At 40.6% G+C, this 16,712-nt stretch overlaps 1 protein-coding gene across 7 annotated transcripts in view; it reads right to left on the bottom strand.

Annotated features, from left to right (window-relative positions):
* Nucleotides 1-16,712, bottom strand: part of PARG (poly(ADP-ribose) glycohydrolase) — a 268,960-nt gene that overhangs the window by 49,075 nt on the left and 203,173 nt on the right. For all 7 annotated transcript variants that reach the window (XM_033942315.1, XM_033942317.1, XM_033942312.1 and 4 more), the window contains 2 exons: nucleotides 11,283-11,361; nucleotides 1,368-1,476 (listed from right to left, as the gene is read on the bottom strand). In XM_033942315.1, the coding sequence (XP_033798206.1) occupies nucleotides 1,368-1,476; nucleotides 11,283-11,361 (188 nt within the window). The remainder of the gene's footprint in view (nucleotides 1-1,367; nucleotides 1,477-11,282; nucleotides 11,362-16,712) is intronic.

Genomic DNA, 16,712 nt, shown 5'->3' with positions numbered 1-16,712 from the left:
CAACTAATATGCCTTTTGCACTAGAATTAACTTTTACCATCTAGGCTGGTTCTTGTTAAACATAAAAAGGGTAATTTGGAAATAAGTATTGCAACCATAAAAATATAGACTAGAAAGTAGTGCTTTCAAGATTCTTAATGCATCAAACAAAATTTTTATTCTAATTATTTAACTAGGAATGATTCTATCGACTTATTCTAGTAGAAGGGTGAGCTGCTTATATTTACAGATCTCATAGCATAATATCTTTTTTTAGACACTAAACAGGACCTACTTTTTCATTTATTTTCCTCTGTGGCAGGACTGTTACTACTACGATACTTTCTAGAACTAATCAGATCCAATCTTTCCCCTAACTCTTCTGCATTAAGGATAAGGTCCAGGTCCCAAAGGGCCACCACAACAACAAGGTTTTCTAATTCCTTATATCTACTCTCAACTAAATTACTGCACAAATCAACTGATACAGTGGTGTAGTGAGGGAAGTTGGCACCTGTGACGATGGCGCATGGCATTACTACGCCATATGCCCGCCATTCTTTCCCGCAACTTGAGCACCCTCCGCTCCCATGTACCTCTTGAAATGTTCATTGGCATCAGTAGTAGTATCTTCCACCTGCTGCTTGCGCTGGCCTTTGCTCCCTTCTGATGTCACGCCCTAGTTCAGCGACCAGAATGTGACATCAGAAGGGAGCCAAGGCTGGCTGAAGCAGCTAGTGGAAGATGCTTCTCATGCCGGTGGGTGAACATTTAAAAAGATGCGCAGGGGGACAGAGAGGTACAGGCGCCCCACATGAAGATGGCGCCCAGGGCAATCCATTCCCCCCTCCTTCCTATGCTACTGAACTGATAATTCCTAAAGAACAAAACATATCTTACTGGAATTAATTTTAACAGTATTTGGTGTACAAGTAAATCAATTTTGTTCTGCTAGTGGACATCTAAACACGGGCTTAATCAGTAGTAACACACAGGTAAAGTGATGCTAAGTAATCTAGAAATTAATTTCTAAATGAGTTCTACATAGGAACACAACCCCTTGTCTTGCCAAATACTGTACATACAATGATGCTTTACAAGTAGTATCTAACCAACTGTCATTTAACAGGCTTTGGCTGCTCTGCTGTGCAAAACACAATCCCTGTTTTTTCAGGTAAGTGAACTCCACTTTATTCTTCAGGCTCAAGCTCTTTATTTTAATGCCACAGATGAACAACATGAACTGACATGGTAATTAACAAGATGGCTTATTGATAGCATAGTGACATATCGAGAATTATTGAAACACATTAAGCAAAAATTAATTAAACTGCTATACATAAATTACATACCCAAGATGGCAAAATAAATTAAGAGATGTTACTAGCCTTGTTGAGCTCTCTTCTAATTTTTTCTGGTGCAAATTGATCAAGGTAGTGTCGAAAATGGATCGCATCAATAGCAACGATTTCTGTGGTGTGCCTCTGCCATTCATCCCTACATTGTAACAAGACAAAGATAGTGAAATGAACTAAAGGCAACAATGCTTGTACAAACAGGATCTGAAATGAGCTCATGTCTCTGGGGTATCGCTAATGCTAAGAGAGCAGATTAAAAATTAGGTTCTCACTTTACTAATCTTCTTTCTGTTATTATACTATAGGATTCTGTACCATAGCTGTTACTACCTCTTAGTCGCATACTTTGCAGAAGGGTGTCACTCAAAACATCCAACTCCTCCCCCTTCTACACTGGAGAACAGCTCCCTCTTCAGTTAGTACCAAAACAATTGAACTCCACTGAAACAGAAGAAAGAAGGAGAGGCACAGGGAACTTCCCTGGCAACAAAACATTCTGTTCTGCTCTGTAACTTATGACAAAAGAACAATGATTATCAACAATTAACAATGAAGAACATTTGAAGCACATGAGTAGCTAGGAACCAACCTTCTAAGTGCAGCTAGGGGAACTCAAAGGAACCCCCAAAGGAAAAAGGGAGTACTGCAATTTTGTCTCTTCATAATCTTAAAGACAGAAGAAGTCCTGTGACGGACACTGACAAAGTACGAAGCAGAAATCAGGCGAATCAATACTCTGCACAGGGCAGGTCAAACAGAATCCTTTGTCTTCTAACAGATAGAAGATTAGTAAGGTAGTTAGTTTATTGTATGTTTTATTGACCATGTGAACCGCTCTGTTATTGTATAAGGAAGGGCAATATATTAAATACAATAAACCATAAGAATCTAATCTTTCATTCTATAGCAAAGACATAGGATCCTATATTTTTTTATTTATGTAAAACATTTGTAGCCCGCATATCAAACATCTATGTGGGTAACAGCAGCACACACACTTTTCCTTGACTTTTCCAAACCTGAGTAATGTTTAAATTGGTAGTTTACTGCCGTAACTGTTTTAAGCACAGGTTTTGGATAGTAGGCTATATGCTGTCTTATTATGTACTGTCATGTTTGTTTTAACTATGTATGTTTAGCAACCATGTTAAAATTTTGAGAATCTTTCCCTAAGTTCAGAATAGGCCTCCAATCTTCTGTGCCTTTCTTGGGCACTATGAAGTATACGGAGTATCTACCAGAGCCTGATTCTGCTTCAGGGACTGGTTCTATGGCGTATGTCCAAGAGACATTATGCTGTCACTCGGATCTTGGTCTTCAGAAGGAAAAAAACTGAATAGGGAGCTGTTTTCCAGTGCAGAAGGGGAGGATTTAGAAGTTTTGAATGACACCCATCTAATTATGTAATGTATACAGTACTCCCACGAAATTCATGGGGGTTCTGTTCCAGGAAGCCCCACGAATTCTGAAAAACCACGAATACGGTTTTTAGGCAGAGGAGACAGGAGAGGGCAGCTGGAGAGGCAGAAGAGGGCAGCCGGAGCGCCGGCGAGTGAAGGAAATCACTCACTGTATGCTCCGACCGCCTCTTCCTGTACTAAAATCGGGCCTTACCAATCAGGAGCTGATCCTGCCTCTCCAGCTGCCTTCTCCTGCCCGGTCGCTCATGGTTGGAAAATACTGCGAATGACCGGGACTGCGAACCGCCGACCGCGAATTAGCGGGGGAGCACTGTACAATAAACTACAGAAAGAAAGCAGGATGTAATGGACTGAAGAACAGGTTCTTTTAATGTTTAATGGACTGAAGAACTTTTAATATTTAGAAATTGCAACACAAAAGGAGAGTTTTATTCAAATAACTAAATTATAAATTTAAATATATTAAATAAGAGTCTATGCTCTCTGTTGCATGATTTTGCAGTGGAGATATAATTTGACATAACAGGTTGAAAAGGTGATGGCGAAAGCTAGAAGGATGCTAGGTTGCATATAGAGAGGTATGGCCAGTAGGAAAAAGGATGTATTGATGCCTTTGTAGAAGACTCTGGTGAGACCTCATTTAGAATATTGTGTACAATTCTGGAGGCCGCACCTTCAAAATGATATAAAAAGGATGGAGTTGTTTCCAGAGGAAGGCTACTAAACTGGTGTGTGGTTTCATGATAAGGCGTATGGGGACAGTCTTAAAGATCTCAATCTGTATACTTTGGAGGAAAGATGGGAGAGGGGAGATATGATAGACACGTTTAAATATCTAAGTAATATAAATGTGCATAAATCGAGTCTCTTTCATTTGAAAGGAAACTGCAATGAGAGCATACGATGAAGTTAAGAGGTGATAGGCTCCAGAGTAATCTGAGGAAATACTTTTTTACAGAAAGGATGGTAGATGTGTGGAACAGTCTCCCAGAAGAGGTGATGGAAACAGAGACTGTGTCTGAATTCAAAAGGGCCTGGGATAGACACGTGGAATCTCTCAGAGAGAGAGAAAGAGATAATGGTTACTATGGATGGGCAGACTGGAGGGGTCATTTGGCCTTTATCTGCCGTCATGTTTCTATGTTTCTAAAGTACATTAGGGAAGCGATTCTTTAAAATGTTTATTAATGAGAACGCAGTAGTATGTTAATCGAGTTCCCAAAAATTGAAGCAAGCTGAGCTGAATGTAAAATGTGTTCAACTATCAGCCCTATATTATTTGCCTGACGTCTAACATACCAATTTTATTAATTTAAATTGTAATTGATTTGTCCCAAGAAGGTCTCTCTTATTACTTTGGAATTAGGGAACAGTGAAACACAGCAGGAACCTAACCGCTGCAAGATATACACTGAAAGCTCTATAAAGTGAGACTATAAAATATTTGCATCTTAGAAAGAGACAGCCAAGAGGGAGATACAATAAAAATTTTAAAATACTTTATAGTTTTAATGAACAAGAAGCAGTGTTCAGATAGAAAAAAGACACAAGTTTCAGCTTGGAAACAGCTTTACTAAATATTTCTTCACACGAGTAACAGAATTCAAGAAAGCATGATACAGTATATGTAGGATCATTATTTGAGAAGGAATATGTTGGAACCATCTTAATCAATGAATAAATTTTACTCTACATTTACAAGAAAATAAATAGAAACAGAGAAAAATGAAGGTGCATAAGGACCATAGACCTATCCAGCTTGCCCATCCATGCCATCTAATATTTCCCTTCCTCACTTTTAGAGATCCTACACACTGTACTTGTCTCAACTTTTTAAACTTCAGATACAGTTTTCATCTCAATCAGCATCACTAGGAAGCCATTCAATGCTTTTACTACCCTTTCCATGAAGTATGTCCTCAAGTTATACCTGAGTCTGACCCTTTCACCTTTATCCTATGTCCTCTCATTCTAGAGCTTTCTTTTGATTTGACTTGCCATATGTGCATTTATGTCACAGAGGCATTTAAATGTTTCATACATATCACGTCTCTCCTGCCTTTCTTCCAAAGTATACATATTGAGATCTCAAAGTATGTCCACATGCCAACCATTTTAGTAGTTGCCCTTTGGACCATGCCGGTCCTATTTATATTTTTTTTGAAAGTGTAGTTTCCAGTACTCTACGCACATAATAGCAGCCTTACTGGGTGAGACCAATGGTCCATCTAGCCCAGTGGCCCATCTTTATAGTGGTCAACCCAGATCACTAGTACCTGGAAAAAATCCAAATACACTTCCCCCTCCGTATTCGCAAATTCCATATCTACGGATTCACTTATTTGCAGTTTTAAACCAAAAAAATGCATTTTCATTTTTCAGGCTATTTTAAGCCCTGTAAGCCCCTCCCCCCCCCCTTTAAGCCTTACCTGGTGGTCTAGCAGGTTTTTGGAGCAGGAGCGATCTTCCCACGCTCCTGCCCCGTGCCCCCAGCTATTTTAAGCCCTGAAAGACCCCCTTAAGCCTTACCTGTGGTCTAACAGATTTTCAGGCAGGAGCGATCTTCCATGCTCCTGCCCTGTGTAGATCGCTCACAGGAAATGGCTCAAAAAACTACGGGAGCTCAAGGCAGCCATTTCCTTTGAGCGATCTACACAGGGCAGGAGCATGGAAGATCGCTCCTGCCTGAAAATCTGTTAGACCACAGGTAAGGCTTAAGGGGGTCTTTCAGGGCTTAAAATAGCTGGGGGAAGCGGGGGTTAGGGGCAGAACCAGCCCGAATATTATTCGCAGTTTTTTAATATTTGCAGGCTGGCTCTGCCCCAAACCGCCGCGAATACGGAGGGAGAAGTGTAGTAGTAACATTCCATGCTACCGATCCAGGGCAAGCAGTGGCTTCTCCAATGTCTGTCTCAATAACAGACTATGGACTTTTCCTCCAGGAAATTGTCCAAACCTTTCTTAAAACCAGCTACATTAACTGCTGTTACCACACCCTCTGGCAACGTGTTCCAGAGTTTAATTATTCTCTGAGTGAAAAAATATTTCCTCCTATTGGTTTTAAAAGTATTTCCCTATATCTTCATTGAGTGTCCCCTAGACTTTGAAATTTTTGACGGAGTTAAAAAAAACCCCCAAAACAACCAATCCACTTGTACCTGTTCTATAACACTTAGGATTTTCAAGTTTCAGTTTATTAATATTTTGATATACCAACCATCACAAGTATCTGGTCGGTTTACAATAATAAGAGATAAAAAGTATTTAAAAAGTTGTATATAAAAAACAAAATAAAAATAGGGGGGATAAGGTCGTTACAAAGACTTGATTACGAAGGGTATGAAAGAAAAGGGAAGGGTCTCTTTTCCAAGCTGAAGAGCTCTACCTTTTTTAGTCTTTCCTCAGACGAAAGGCGTTCCATCCCTTTAAGTTCAATTTATTTGATATACTGCCAATATGAAGCAAGTGTTTATATTTCATCTGCCATTTGGACGCCTAGTCTTCTAATTTTCTAAGGTCTGCCTGCAATTTTTCATAGTCTGCAAATTTAATCACCTCACTCATCATTCCAATTTCCAGAACATTTATAAATAAGTTACAAAGCACCGGTTCCAGTACAGATCCCTGCGGCACTCCATTATCTACCTTCCTTCATTGAGAAAAATGGCCATTTAATCCTATCCTGTTTTCTGATATCCAATACTCAATTCCTAATCTACAACTGAACACTACCTCCTATTCCATGACTCCTTAATTTTTTCAGGAGCCTTTCATAAGGAACTTTGTCAAAAGCTTTCTGAAAATCTAGATACACTACGTCAACCAGCTCATCACATGCCTCCTGAGATTCCAAGTGTTCCACAGCACACTGAGAAGGAAGAGAGGTGCCTGCCAGCTGACTTCCCTATGTGGTACAGCGCCAGTGCTGTCCAATTCACCAAAGGCCTGCATGTTTTCTCCTTCTCTCTAGCATCCTCCGGCTTCCCCCCTGGCCTCCCAGTCTCAACTTTAAAGCTAATTACAGCAGCCTGCAGAGGATCGTCAGTAGGTAAAATGATTTTATTTTCAATATAGTGATTGAAATGTGTCAGTTTTGAGAATTTATATCTGCTGTGTATATGACAAATGAATGGAAAAAATTGCATTACAATTAGTAAAGGGGATGGGATCTGGGACAGAGCTTGGGTGGGCCTAGGGAGGTCTGTGGTTGGGGTACTCAGTTGATATTTTTTAGACTTAGGGGGTACTTCGCTTGCATCCCTTGATGAATTCCCCTCTTAATGTCTAAACTGACAGCACTTCGGCATAATAATGCTTTGAAATCATATTATAAAATTTTTTGGGGGAGGGGAAGAAACTTACCAGAAACTAGTTTGAGGATATAGCGAAGTTAGAAGGCTTTTTTGTCATTATCATACCAAATTCATTTTGAACAGACCTACTTTGTTGGGGAAGTTATAAGTCATTTGGGTGGGTTGGGAGAGGGAAAATAGGTGATATTAGAGTAACAGATTGTATATTAAAATTGGCCATTTGAGTTATGTTGGGTTTTTTTTTTTGGGGGGGAGGGGATTATTTGATTTGTGCTCTTTAACTTAACTTTGTACTGCATTGAATTTCTAATAAAAACATCAAAAAATAGTTAAAATGAAATATACATTTTTAGTTTAGAAATAGGCACCCGTGTACATATAAATATGTGTATTTACTCACATAATTTTATACTAATAATCTTCTGCATGTGCAACATGCTTTACATGTGGAAAACACACTATAAAATTATTCCCAAAGAGGGCAATTTATATCTGTGTAGGTTAGGGTTGTTCCAGAAAAAACTAAAGTTGGGAAAACTGTATGAATTGAAGGATTTTACCATGAATTTGATTGTGCTTGATCAGAAAATAATTTTAAAAAATGTTTTAAAAATCATCCTGGGGCCCCCTCAAAGCCACTGATTACTTTTCTTAAAATTTGCTATTATTTTTGCTTAATGGAGCAGGTTTCTTGGTATTATAGCTATAACCCTTATGTTTCCACATGCAGCAATGATACATTGATAAAAAGATATTTAATGCAAACAATCTAGCAGTATTTTATTAAATGAACCTTCAATATCTGCATTTTATTGTGGAAAATAACAAATTTAGCATACTTCACTAATAGCTAAACATGTGCTAAACATGGCATTCCAAACACTCAATGTCTTCTTGAGATAAGACAGGATAAAGCCTGTGATGTTGTTCAACTCCTTGCAACAAAGCCTCACTGAGCATCAGTGGGTAGAGTCAGTTTGAACAGTGCCCCTGTAATCAACTTTAAAGCTTTCCCATACCCTTGAGGAGTACTAGGTTACAGTTATAAGTAGTACTTTTACAAACAGTGGGCACAGAGAAAATGCCTCAACAGTTAATGCCTTTGTATTTCTGCTGGTGAAAGTAGATATAGCCTTAAATAGCTGATAGAGTCAACTCCGCTTAAAGGCATGCCCTTCGGACCGGATCGCCATGTGCGCTTAATAGGAGTACCACTTGTTAGTCATGAAAAATTACAGTATGCTGTAGTCAAATGCAATAAAACTTTTATTCAACCCAAAACACACTGAATACAATGTAATACTGTACAGTTGTAGAAACAGTACTGTTCGGTCTAATGCAATAAACTTTTATTCAACCAAAAACACACTGAATACAATGTAATACAGTACAGTTGTAGAAACAGTACTATTCGGTCTAATGCAATAAACTTTTTTTTAAACCAAAAACACACTACAGTACAGTAGTTGTCAACCGTCCCAGTTCTTCTTCACTCAGAGTGGTGGAAAACTGGAACGCTCTTCTAAAGTCTGTTATAGGGGGAAACACCCGCCAGGGATTCAAGACAAGAGTTGGACAAGGTCTTGCTAAACTGGAATGTACGCAGGCGAGACTGGACTCATTTAGAGCACTGGTCTTCGACCTGGGGGCCGCCGCGTGAGCGGACTGCTGGACACAATGGACCACTGGTCTGACCCAGCAGCGGCAATTCTTATGTTCTTACTAAAATAATCATTGTTTTCTGCACATGATTCAGGCTGTGTATCTGACTACTGATTGCTGTAAAACTGTCCATAGTCGTGACAGCCATTTATTTCCAGATAACAACGCAGTGTGTGTAGGGACTTCAGCGCGTCCGAGAAGGAAACAATCTCTGCAGGTGGTTAATTAGTCGTGATAACAGCGGCAGTATATCTGTCATCATCAGATTCTTGGTTGTCTGCAGTGTTCTTAATGACTGTACAGATATCGGAATTAGAGCTGTCAGATGATGCGGGCAGATCATTGTTAACGGCGACATACAGCTCAAACTCTTGTGACGAGAATCCAACTGGGAGTTCATTGGATGAAGTATCTGCTTCAGTTGTCTCATCAGATACGTGAACGAATCTTACCCGTCGATAGCAATTTGAAATCGTTGATAATGACACTTGATTCCATGCCTCCCATACCATATGAAGAGAGTCATGCACCATCACTTTTCTTTTCAGCTCAGCAGCTCGGGTGCTGGATTCCGTGCTTGCATCAATCACTGCCATTACATATCATAAGACGAGTGACCTGTAATGACATTTAAAGTTTGCGATTATCCCTTGGTCCATCGGCTGGATCAAAGAGGTTGTGTTTTGCAGCAGAAACACGAGTTTGATGTCGGTTAGTCTTATGTCATTGCTGTGTGCTGCACAATTATCGCACATTACAATGTGCCTACTACGTCTTTTCATCAGATTGTCAAGCTTCTGTAACCATTCAATCTACAATGTTGCGGTCATCCATGTGTTTTTGCTACTTTCAAGTTTCAAGTTTATTTATTCTTGATGAATCGCCTATATAAATTGCTAGGCGATGTACAATGAAATAACATGTATTAATAAGTGAAACAAGTACAATATTAATAGTGACATAAAAAACAAATTTGTTGGTAGATAAAATATAACATACTTTACAAACTAATTGTAAACCTAATTTAAAATAATGTGTGGGTGAAACATACATGACATGTGTGGTTAAGTAGGGGAGTAGTTACAGTTTTTGATAGAAGAGAAGAAAAAACATAAAAGGGAAAAACAAAAGGTGGGTAATAATGGCTGTGTTAAAAAAAATAAAAGAATAATAAAAAAAATATATTAAACTCAATAATGATTATAAAATTATCAATTTTATTAGTCCTAAGTTCCATAGGCATCTTTAAAAAGAAAGGTTTTTAGCGTTTTTTTAAACAATGTTAGGTCTTTTAGTTCTCTAATGTGTTGGGGTAAAAGATTCCAAGAATGAGGGGCAATAACTGAGAACATGTCTTGTCTTCTAGTTCCTATCATTTTAACAGAAGGCACTGTAAGAAGATTAGATGCAGGAACATTTAATGTTTTTGAAGCACCGAGGATTTTGATTCTTCCCAATTACCAGTGGCTCAAGCTTTTCATTATCATCCATATTGCAACTGAGCAGCAATGTCAATCGTTCCTTTGGCACATTGAAGCCAAGGGTTTTGCTGCGTTTGAAAGCCAATGTTCCATCAGGGATGGCACTCCAATAGAGGCCCATCTCATCAGCGTTGAACACGTCACATGGTTCATATCCACCAATGACTGATGGCAACACTTCCATGACCCATCTTTCAGCACTAAATTCATCTGCGTCTTGTTTTTCGCCATGCTGCATCTTAAATTTTATGCCATTACGAACTTTCCACTTCTCTAACCATCCATTTGTCGCTTTGAAGTCTTCTACTCCCAGTTCTTCAGATAACTGTGCTGCTTTCTCCATCAGTAGAGGTCCACTGTTTGGCAGTTATCGACTTCTAGCTTCCGCAAACCATTGTAGCAACGCCTGTCCTACATCTCCAGCCTTCCCAATTCTTTTCTGTTTTCTGGTAGGATTGCTGTTTTGCCAGTCTTTCAATATCATTTTCTTTTTTTTGTAAATTCGAGAAATCTGCTATGATGAACACTGTAATGTTTTGCAATAAAGACCTGACTCTCCCCTTTAGTCAAGTCTCTTTACACATCGACACGTTCAGCCAAAGACAATGATTTTTGTCCATTCGACTCCATGGTACAGTATTGTAGTTCTGAAAGTTTGAACACCTGGCTAGGCCTAGGCTGTAGTTCTGAAACATGTGGCTCATCTAATATGTACGAATATGTGTGTGTCTGCGAAGGTGAGTCTGATTGGCTTGTCAGAACATGTGAATGCAGTTAACCGGAGTGAACGTGACATGAGAGAATGACGGTTGGACCTATAACATCTGTGCACATAAGTGAATTGTGTGCTTATCAGAAGTGCAATTATCCGGAGTTTATGTCCATTTACTTTAATGTAAAAAAAGAAAAAGGGACCTTGCAGTCACGTGCAGATAACCGAAGCGTGCGCTTAACCGACATGCACTTAGGTGGAGTCGACTGTATGTCTTATTGCCTCGAGTGTTCATGTGGTGGGCAAAATATGCTTTCTTTGTTTCATGAATCATGGATTAAAAAAATGTGGCTCACCTTGGGGTCTCATCTTCATGACTTCGTTTCCATCTATATGTTTCGGCATAGCCTGTGTACTCACTGTATTGCTCAGTACCTTTAAAAAAAACACATTTAATTTTATTCAAAATCCCTGTAACAAATTTACACTCTTCACATTAAAGATTTACTAAGTCCCATTACTACCAATAGGGATGTACAAGATTTATTGTATATACTATATCAGGGGTGCCCAACACATCCATCGCGATCGACAGGTCGCTCGCTCAGGTGACCCCAGTCGATCGCAGAGCGGGTTTCCTTTTTCCCTTCTCTTTTTTTCCCCTCCTGACTGGCCTGCTCCTGAATTCTGCTGCTGCCTCCGCTGCTCAACATTTAAAAAAAAAAAAACGGCTTGGAGAATTTATGCTCCGGGGGCTAACGTGTGCGTGTACCGGCTTCCCTTCTCTTCCCTCTGAAACCGGAAGTTATGTCGGGGGGGGAGAGAAGGGAAGCCGGCACGCACATGTTAGAGCCCCATTCGCAGGCTAAAGCGGGAGACAGGTCAGTGACGCTTGCGATTTGCTCTTCTTGCTGCCAGGTCCTGCCTACTTTCTGTTTCCTCAAAGGCAGGACCCGGCAGCATTTTTTCCAATAGGTCGATCTTGGGCCATCAGCCTTCCTCTCCCCGACGTCAATTCTGCCGTCGGAGAGGAAGTTCTGGCCAGCGGAACTTCCTCTCCGACGGCAAAATTGACGTCGGGGAGAGGAATGCTGGTGGGCCCGAAGCAAGGAGAGCTTGGCTGGCGGCGGGCAGGCTTTGGGGGCCTGTTATCCGATGGCAGCGGCAGTGGCTTGGGGGGGGGCGGGAATGAGGTCAGGAGGAGAGGAAGCATACAGGCTAAAAGAAGGGAAGAAAGATTGGATGCACAGTCAGAAGAAGAAAGTGCAACCAGAGACTCATGAAATCACCAGACAAGGTAGGAAAAACGATTTTATTTTAAATTTAGTGATCAAAATGTGTCTGAATTTATATCTGCTCTCTATATTATATTTTACAATATGGTCCCCTTTTACTAAACCGCAATAGAGGTTTTAAGCGCAGGGAGTCTATGAGCGTCGAGAGCAGCGCTGGGCATTCAGCGCAGCTCCCTGCGCTAAAAACTGCTATCGTGGTTTAGTAAAAAGGGAGGGGGTGGGTATTTGTCTATTTTTGTATGGTTGTTACTGAGGTGACAGTGCATAGAGTCATCTGCTTTGACCTCTTTGAAAAAACCCCGGAATAGGAATGATAATTAACAATTCTATGCGTACAGTGTGCGTTGTGTTTTTTAAAAATTTTATTGTTGGTAGATCATTTTGACTTGGTCATTTTAAAAGTAGCTCGCAAGCCCAAAAAGTGTGGGCACCCCTGTACTATATGCTCTTCTGTTTTAAAGACATGTTAATTTACCACTAAGGAGGGATTCATAAAGGGAGAGCGTGGTATACTGCGTTCCCACCCAACATAGCGGCCTTAGATTAATAACTTGCACACATGTATACATTTTCAATTAAAATTATTTTTTTATTCAATTTCTATTAAAAATGCCAATTAATAATAACTGTAAGCTATTTCCATATTTGTGGAGGGAGAAAGTTCTCACAAGAAGACTACTTCATATCTTTAAGGAGAATTTCTCAAAGTGCCAAAGTTAGGCACCCTTTTATATACTGTTGAATTAACTGTGGTATATCATCTTTCCAATATCCAATACTTGGTCAGAACATTTACATATAAACATACAGAAGGCAGGACTAATTCTACATGTGATTTCTACATGTGATTCCTGAGCTTTGAAACATAACACATTATAAAGAAAATTAACAAATTATAGAAAAAGTTTGGTACATTTCTGTAAAGAAAATAATAAACTCTTAAACAGCTTATAAAGAACAAAATATGTATTGGAAAATATATAAAATCATATGATAATAAGTGTTCTTAAAGAATGAATCAAAAAAGCTCTCTGACCTCACTATCTTAGTGTAATGAAGCTGACAGTTTATCAAAAGGAATGAAAAACATGTTTCTTTTAGAAAGAGAAAATATATCCTATCCTTAAACAGTGGCTTTTTTATAGGCAGGCAAAAGATTCTTATTCTAAAAAAACCCAAAACAAAACAGAAAAGATTCCAGAAGTATGCATTATTAAATATAGACAATAAATTTACCCTAAGAAAAAGATATGATGATATCTTTCAAGAGCAGCTTGTCTCTTTGATCTTAGTGCTGGATTGTAAATGCAAGCTAATTAGTCTCCAACTAAAGAAATATAAAACATGCTCTAAACAGAAATACTCCTTCATTATAACCATTACAGCCTTAAAGAAAGAAAGCCTTTAGATGCAAACTATAAAGAGAAATTTATGCTAAAAGATAAAATCAAAATACTTCTCTGATCCAAAAAGCCCAGCATGCTTGCTCTAGAAAAGCTGATAGTTTCTTGCAACATTGGAATGCAGTTTGAGAGGTCCAAGGTCAAAAAAGCCATTGGCCAGACTGAATAGTTTTCACAGTTCATAAAGTTTAAACCTAGCAGAGTATCTATAATTTTTAGAACATTATCCTATTTGAACATTACTCATACCCTATTTATTTCTTGGGATCCCAAACATTCATACATATTTCACAGATTCAATCATTATAAAAGTGCATAGAGGAGATTTCAACAAACAGACTACTTTCCTTCTCAGTATTGGGATTCAGGGTCATATTTCCATAGCAGCTAGGTCAGAAAGCAACCCAAGTCAGGGGCCCTACAAGCCAGTCTCTTGGCATACCAATTTAAACGTTAAACAAAGAAAGGATAAAAGGCGGGAAAATTCTGTTCAGTACTAGGACAGGAAAAAGGGGGGCGGGGGAGAGCAACCCACATGATTGAACCAGGGAACAAAGAAAGTAGCCAAAGGCAGGAATTTGAAGTCTGTTCAGAACTAAAAGAAGGGAAGGGGGAAAATAGTTCTCATGGTTATAAGCTAGAGAACAAAGAAAAAGTCTTTTAACCTTAACTCTGCAAAGCAAATTTTTAAAATGCATTTAGTCTTTCCTAAATCCTTCTTGATCAGCAAATCACACAATTATACAGTGGAACCTTGGTTTGCGAGTAACCCGGTTTGCGAGTGTTTTGCAAGACGAGCAAAACACTCAGGAAACTTTTGACTTGCAAACCGAGCACTGCCCCGATAAACAAGCACTTACAGTCCAGGAAGTGCCGCTTCGGGGGATTCCTCTTCCGTCTTCCGGCCAGCCTTCCACGTCAGGGTGCCTTCAGCAGGTTGGAGGACCTCTGTTTGGGCCTGCGCGGCCGGGGTGCCGTCCCCCCTGCGCGTTGCATGTGACGTGCACAGCGTCAATCATCGGCGTTGTGCATGTCGTGGGCGGCATGCGGGTGGGGCAGCGCTCGGGTGGGGGCTCTCCAGAATGCAAGGGGCATCTGACGTGGAGGGCTGGCCGGCGGATGGAGGAGGCATCCCTCTGAAGCGGCACTGCGGGTTCTCCGGCGGCTGGCACATTAAAAGCATCCCCCCCGAAGCGGCACTGTGGGGTTGTTCTTCATGACGTACGGAGGAGGCGGATGGAGGAGACGGCGCTGCAGCACCCGGCCCCGACAGGTACATACCCCGGGTTCTGGAACCAATCGTTGCTGTTGCCACTATTGTCTATGGGGAACTTTGCTTTGATAAACGAGCATTTTGGATTACGAGCATGCTTCTGGAACGGATTATGCTCGTAATCCAAGGTACCACTGTACATCTTTTTTTCCCTCTCTCTCTCTCTACCTGATCCTTTGTTAACAATATCCTTCTTATTTGTTCAAGTTTCTTTACTATTGTCCCTTTTTTATTTATTCCAATCATTTTACTATGGTTCCAGGACACCGGAACTGGATCAGCAGTGTGAAAAAGCCCCTGTGCGCTATTTCAGCAAACAAGTGCGGCAAGCGCTGAAGATAAGAAGCAGTCAAGCTGGAAGGAAGACAGTGTCCGCTCTGACATCAGAAGGAAGCCCTACAATCGGCTTCGATGGAGGGGGGGGGGTCTGGTATGAGGGTGGGGGACTGCCGGGACCCGTGCGAGATAGGGAAGGAGGGTGCCTGCTGGACTCGTGGGCAAGGGAAACTGCTAGTGCTGATCTGGCTTTGGTGGAGGGGGGCATTACCAGCTGGACAGCCCTGAACAAGGGAGAGAAGGGATAACATAGGACAAAGGGAGAAAAGAGGGGGGGAGGAGAACGTTGGGACATGGGAGGGGCAAGAATTTGGGACAAAGGTTGGAAGGCAGGGAGGGGGGACACAAACTCGGGACACAGAAGGAAGGGAGGAGGCATAAATTGGGACACAAGGGAGGAAACAGCATGATCCCTTCTACATTCTTATGTTCTTATGCTAGTAGGTTCAGCATTTCAACTCCCTGCTCCCTTTCATTTTGTTATCTTTCAAAATATCTTTTTAGAGCAGCGGCAATACAGTGATTCTCCTAGGCTCTCTGCTTCCTGCCTTGGAGCACTCTCTCTGATCTGTCCTGCCAAACAGGAAGTCGAATCAGAGGGAGCGAGATGGACCAGAAGAATGCTGTGGGGCAGGAAGCAGGCATCTGAAGAGGATTGATACACTGCCATGGCTCCAAAGAAGATACTTTGGAAGGTACACAATGATGGGAATGGGGGTTGACTACCGATACTGACAGGGAGGGAGCAATTATGTACCCCAGACATGGGAAGGAGGGAGAGGTTCTGGCCAGATGTGGGAGAGTAGGGAGCCTCAACTTATACTAGGGTCATACTTTTTTGGCTTATTTTTAGTTGAAACACTGCCCTTGATTTATGCATGATGACTTGTAGTCAAGTAAATATAGTTCAGTATATAGGAAGTAAAAGAAGCTGTGTGACTACATTAGTGTTTCAATCTGGAGCTGCATCTAAGCCAAGAGTGATTATAATTTCATATGAATCCATCCAAGAAGTGAGTTAAGAGCCAATTATATTTTGACCGAAGTTGCATATAAGCTTGTCATTCACCCAGCGTGCAGATAAGGGCTATGAGAAAAAACACTTTCCAAGTAAGATATTTGAGTGAGCAAGTCTTTAGTGGTTCAAAGGGAGACTTTATAAGAGCACAGAGTACTACATTAAGATCCCAGGCTACAGGCAGGTGTTTGATAGGCGAATGAAACAAACTAATGGCACTGAGATGAACTCGAACCAAGTCAGTCTTGAGGCCTGAATTAGAGAGGAGAATAAGGTAGTCCAGAATATGTGGGAGTGGACATGTGACAGGTTCAATTGACTGAAGGCCACACCAGGTAGAGAATCTGATTCATTTAAAACAGTAACACCTTTATGTGGAGGATTTTCTGGCCACTTCAATAACAGCTGAGAATGAAGCCAAAAGTGTGTAGGTATTTATGCATTTGGTGAAAGATGCCATG

The sequence above is a fragment of the Geotrypetes seraphini genome, chromosome 4 (genome assembly GCF_902459505.1).
Source record: "Geotrypetes seraphini chromosome 4, aGeoSer1.1, whole genome shotgun sequence".
Classification (NCBI taxonomy): Eukaryota; Metazoa; Chordata; class Amphibia; order Gymnophiona; family Dermophiidae; genus Geotrypetes; species Geotrypetes seraphini.
The sequence above is the reverse complement of the archived record's forward strand: the minus strand, read 5'-3'. Positions and strand labels throughout refer to the sequence as shown.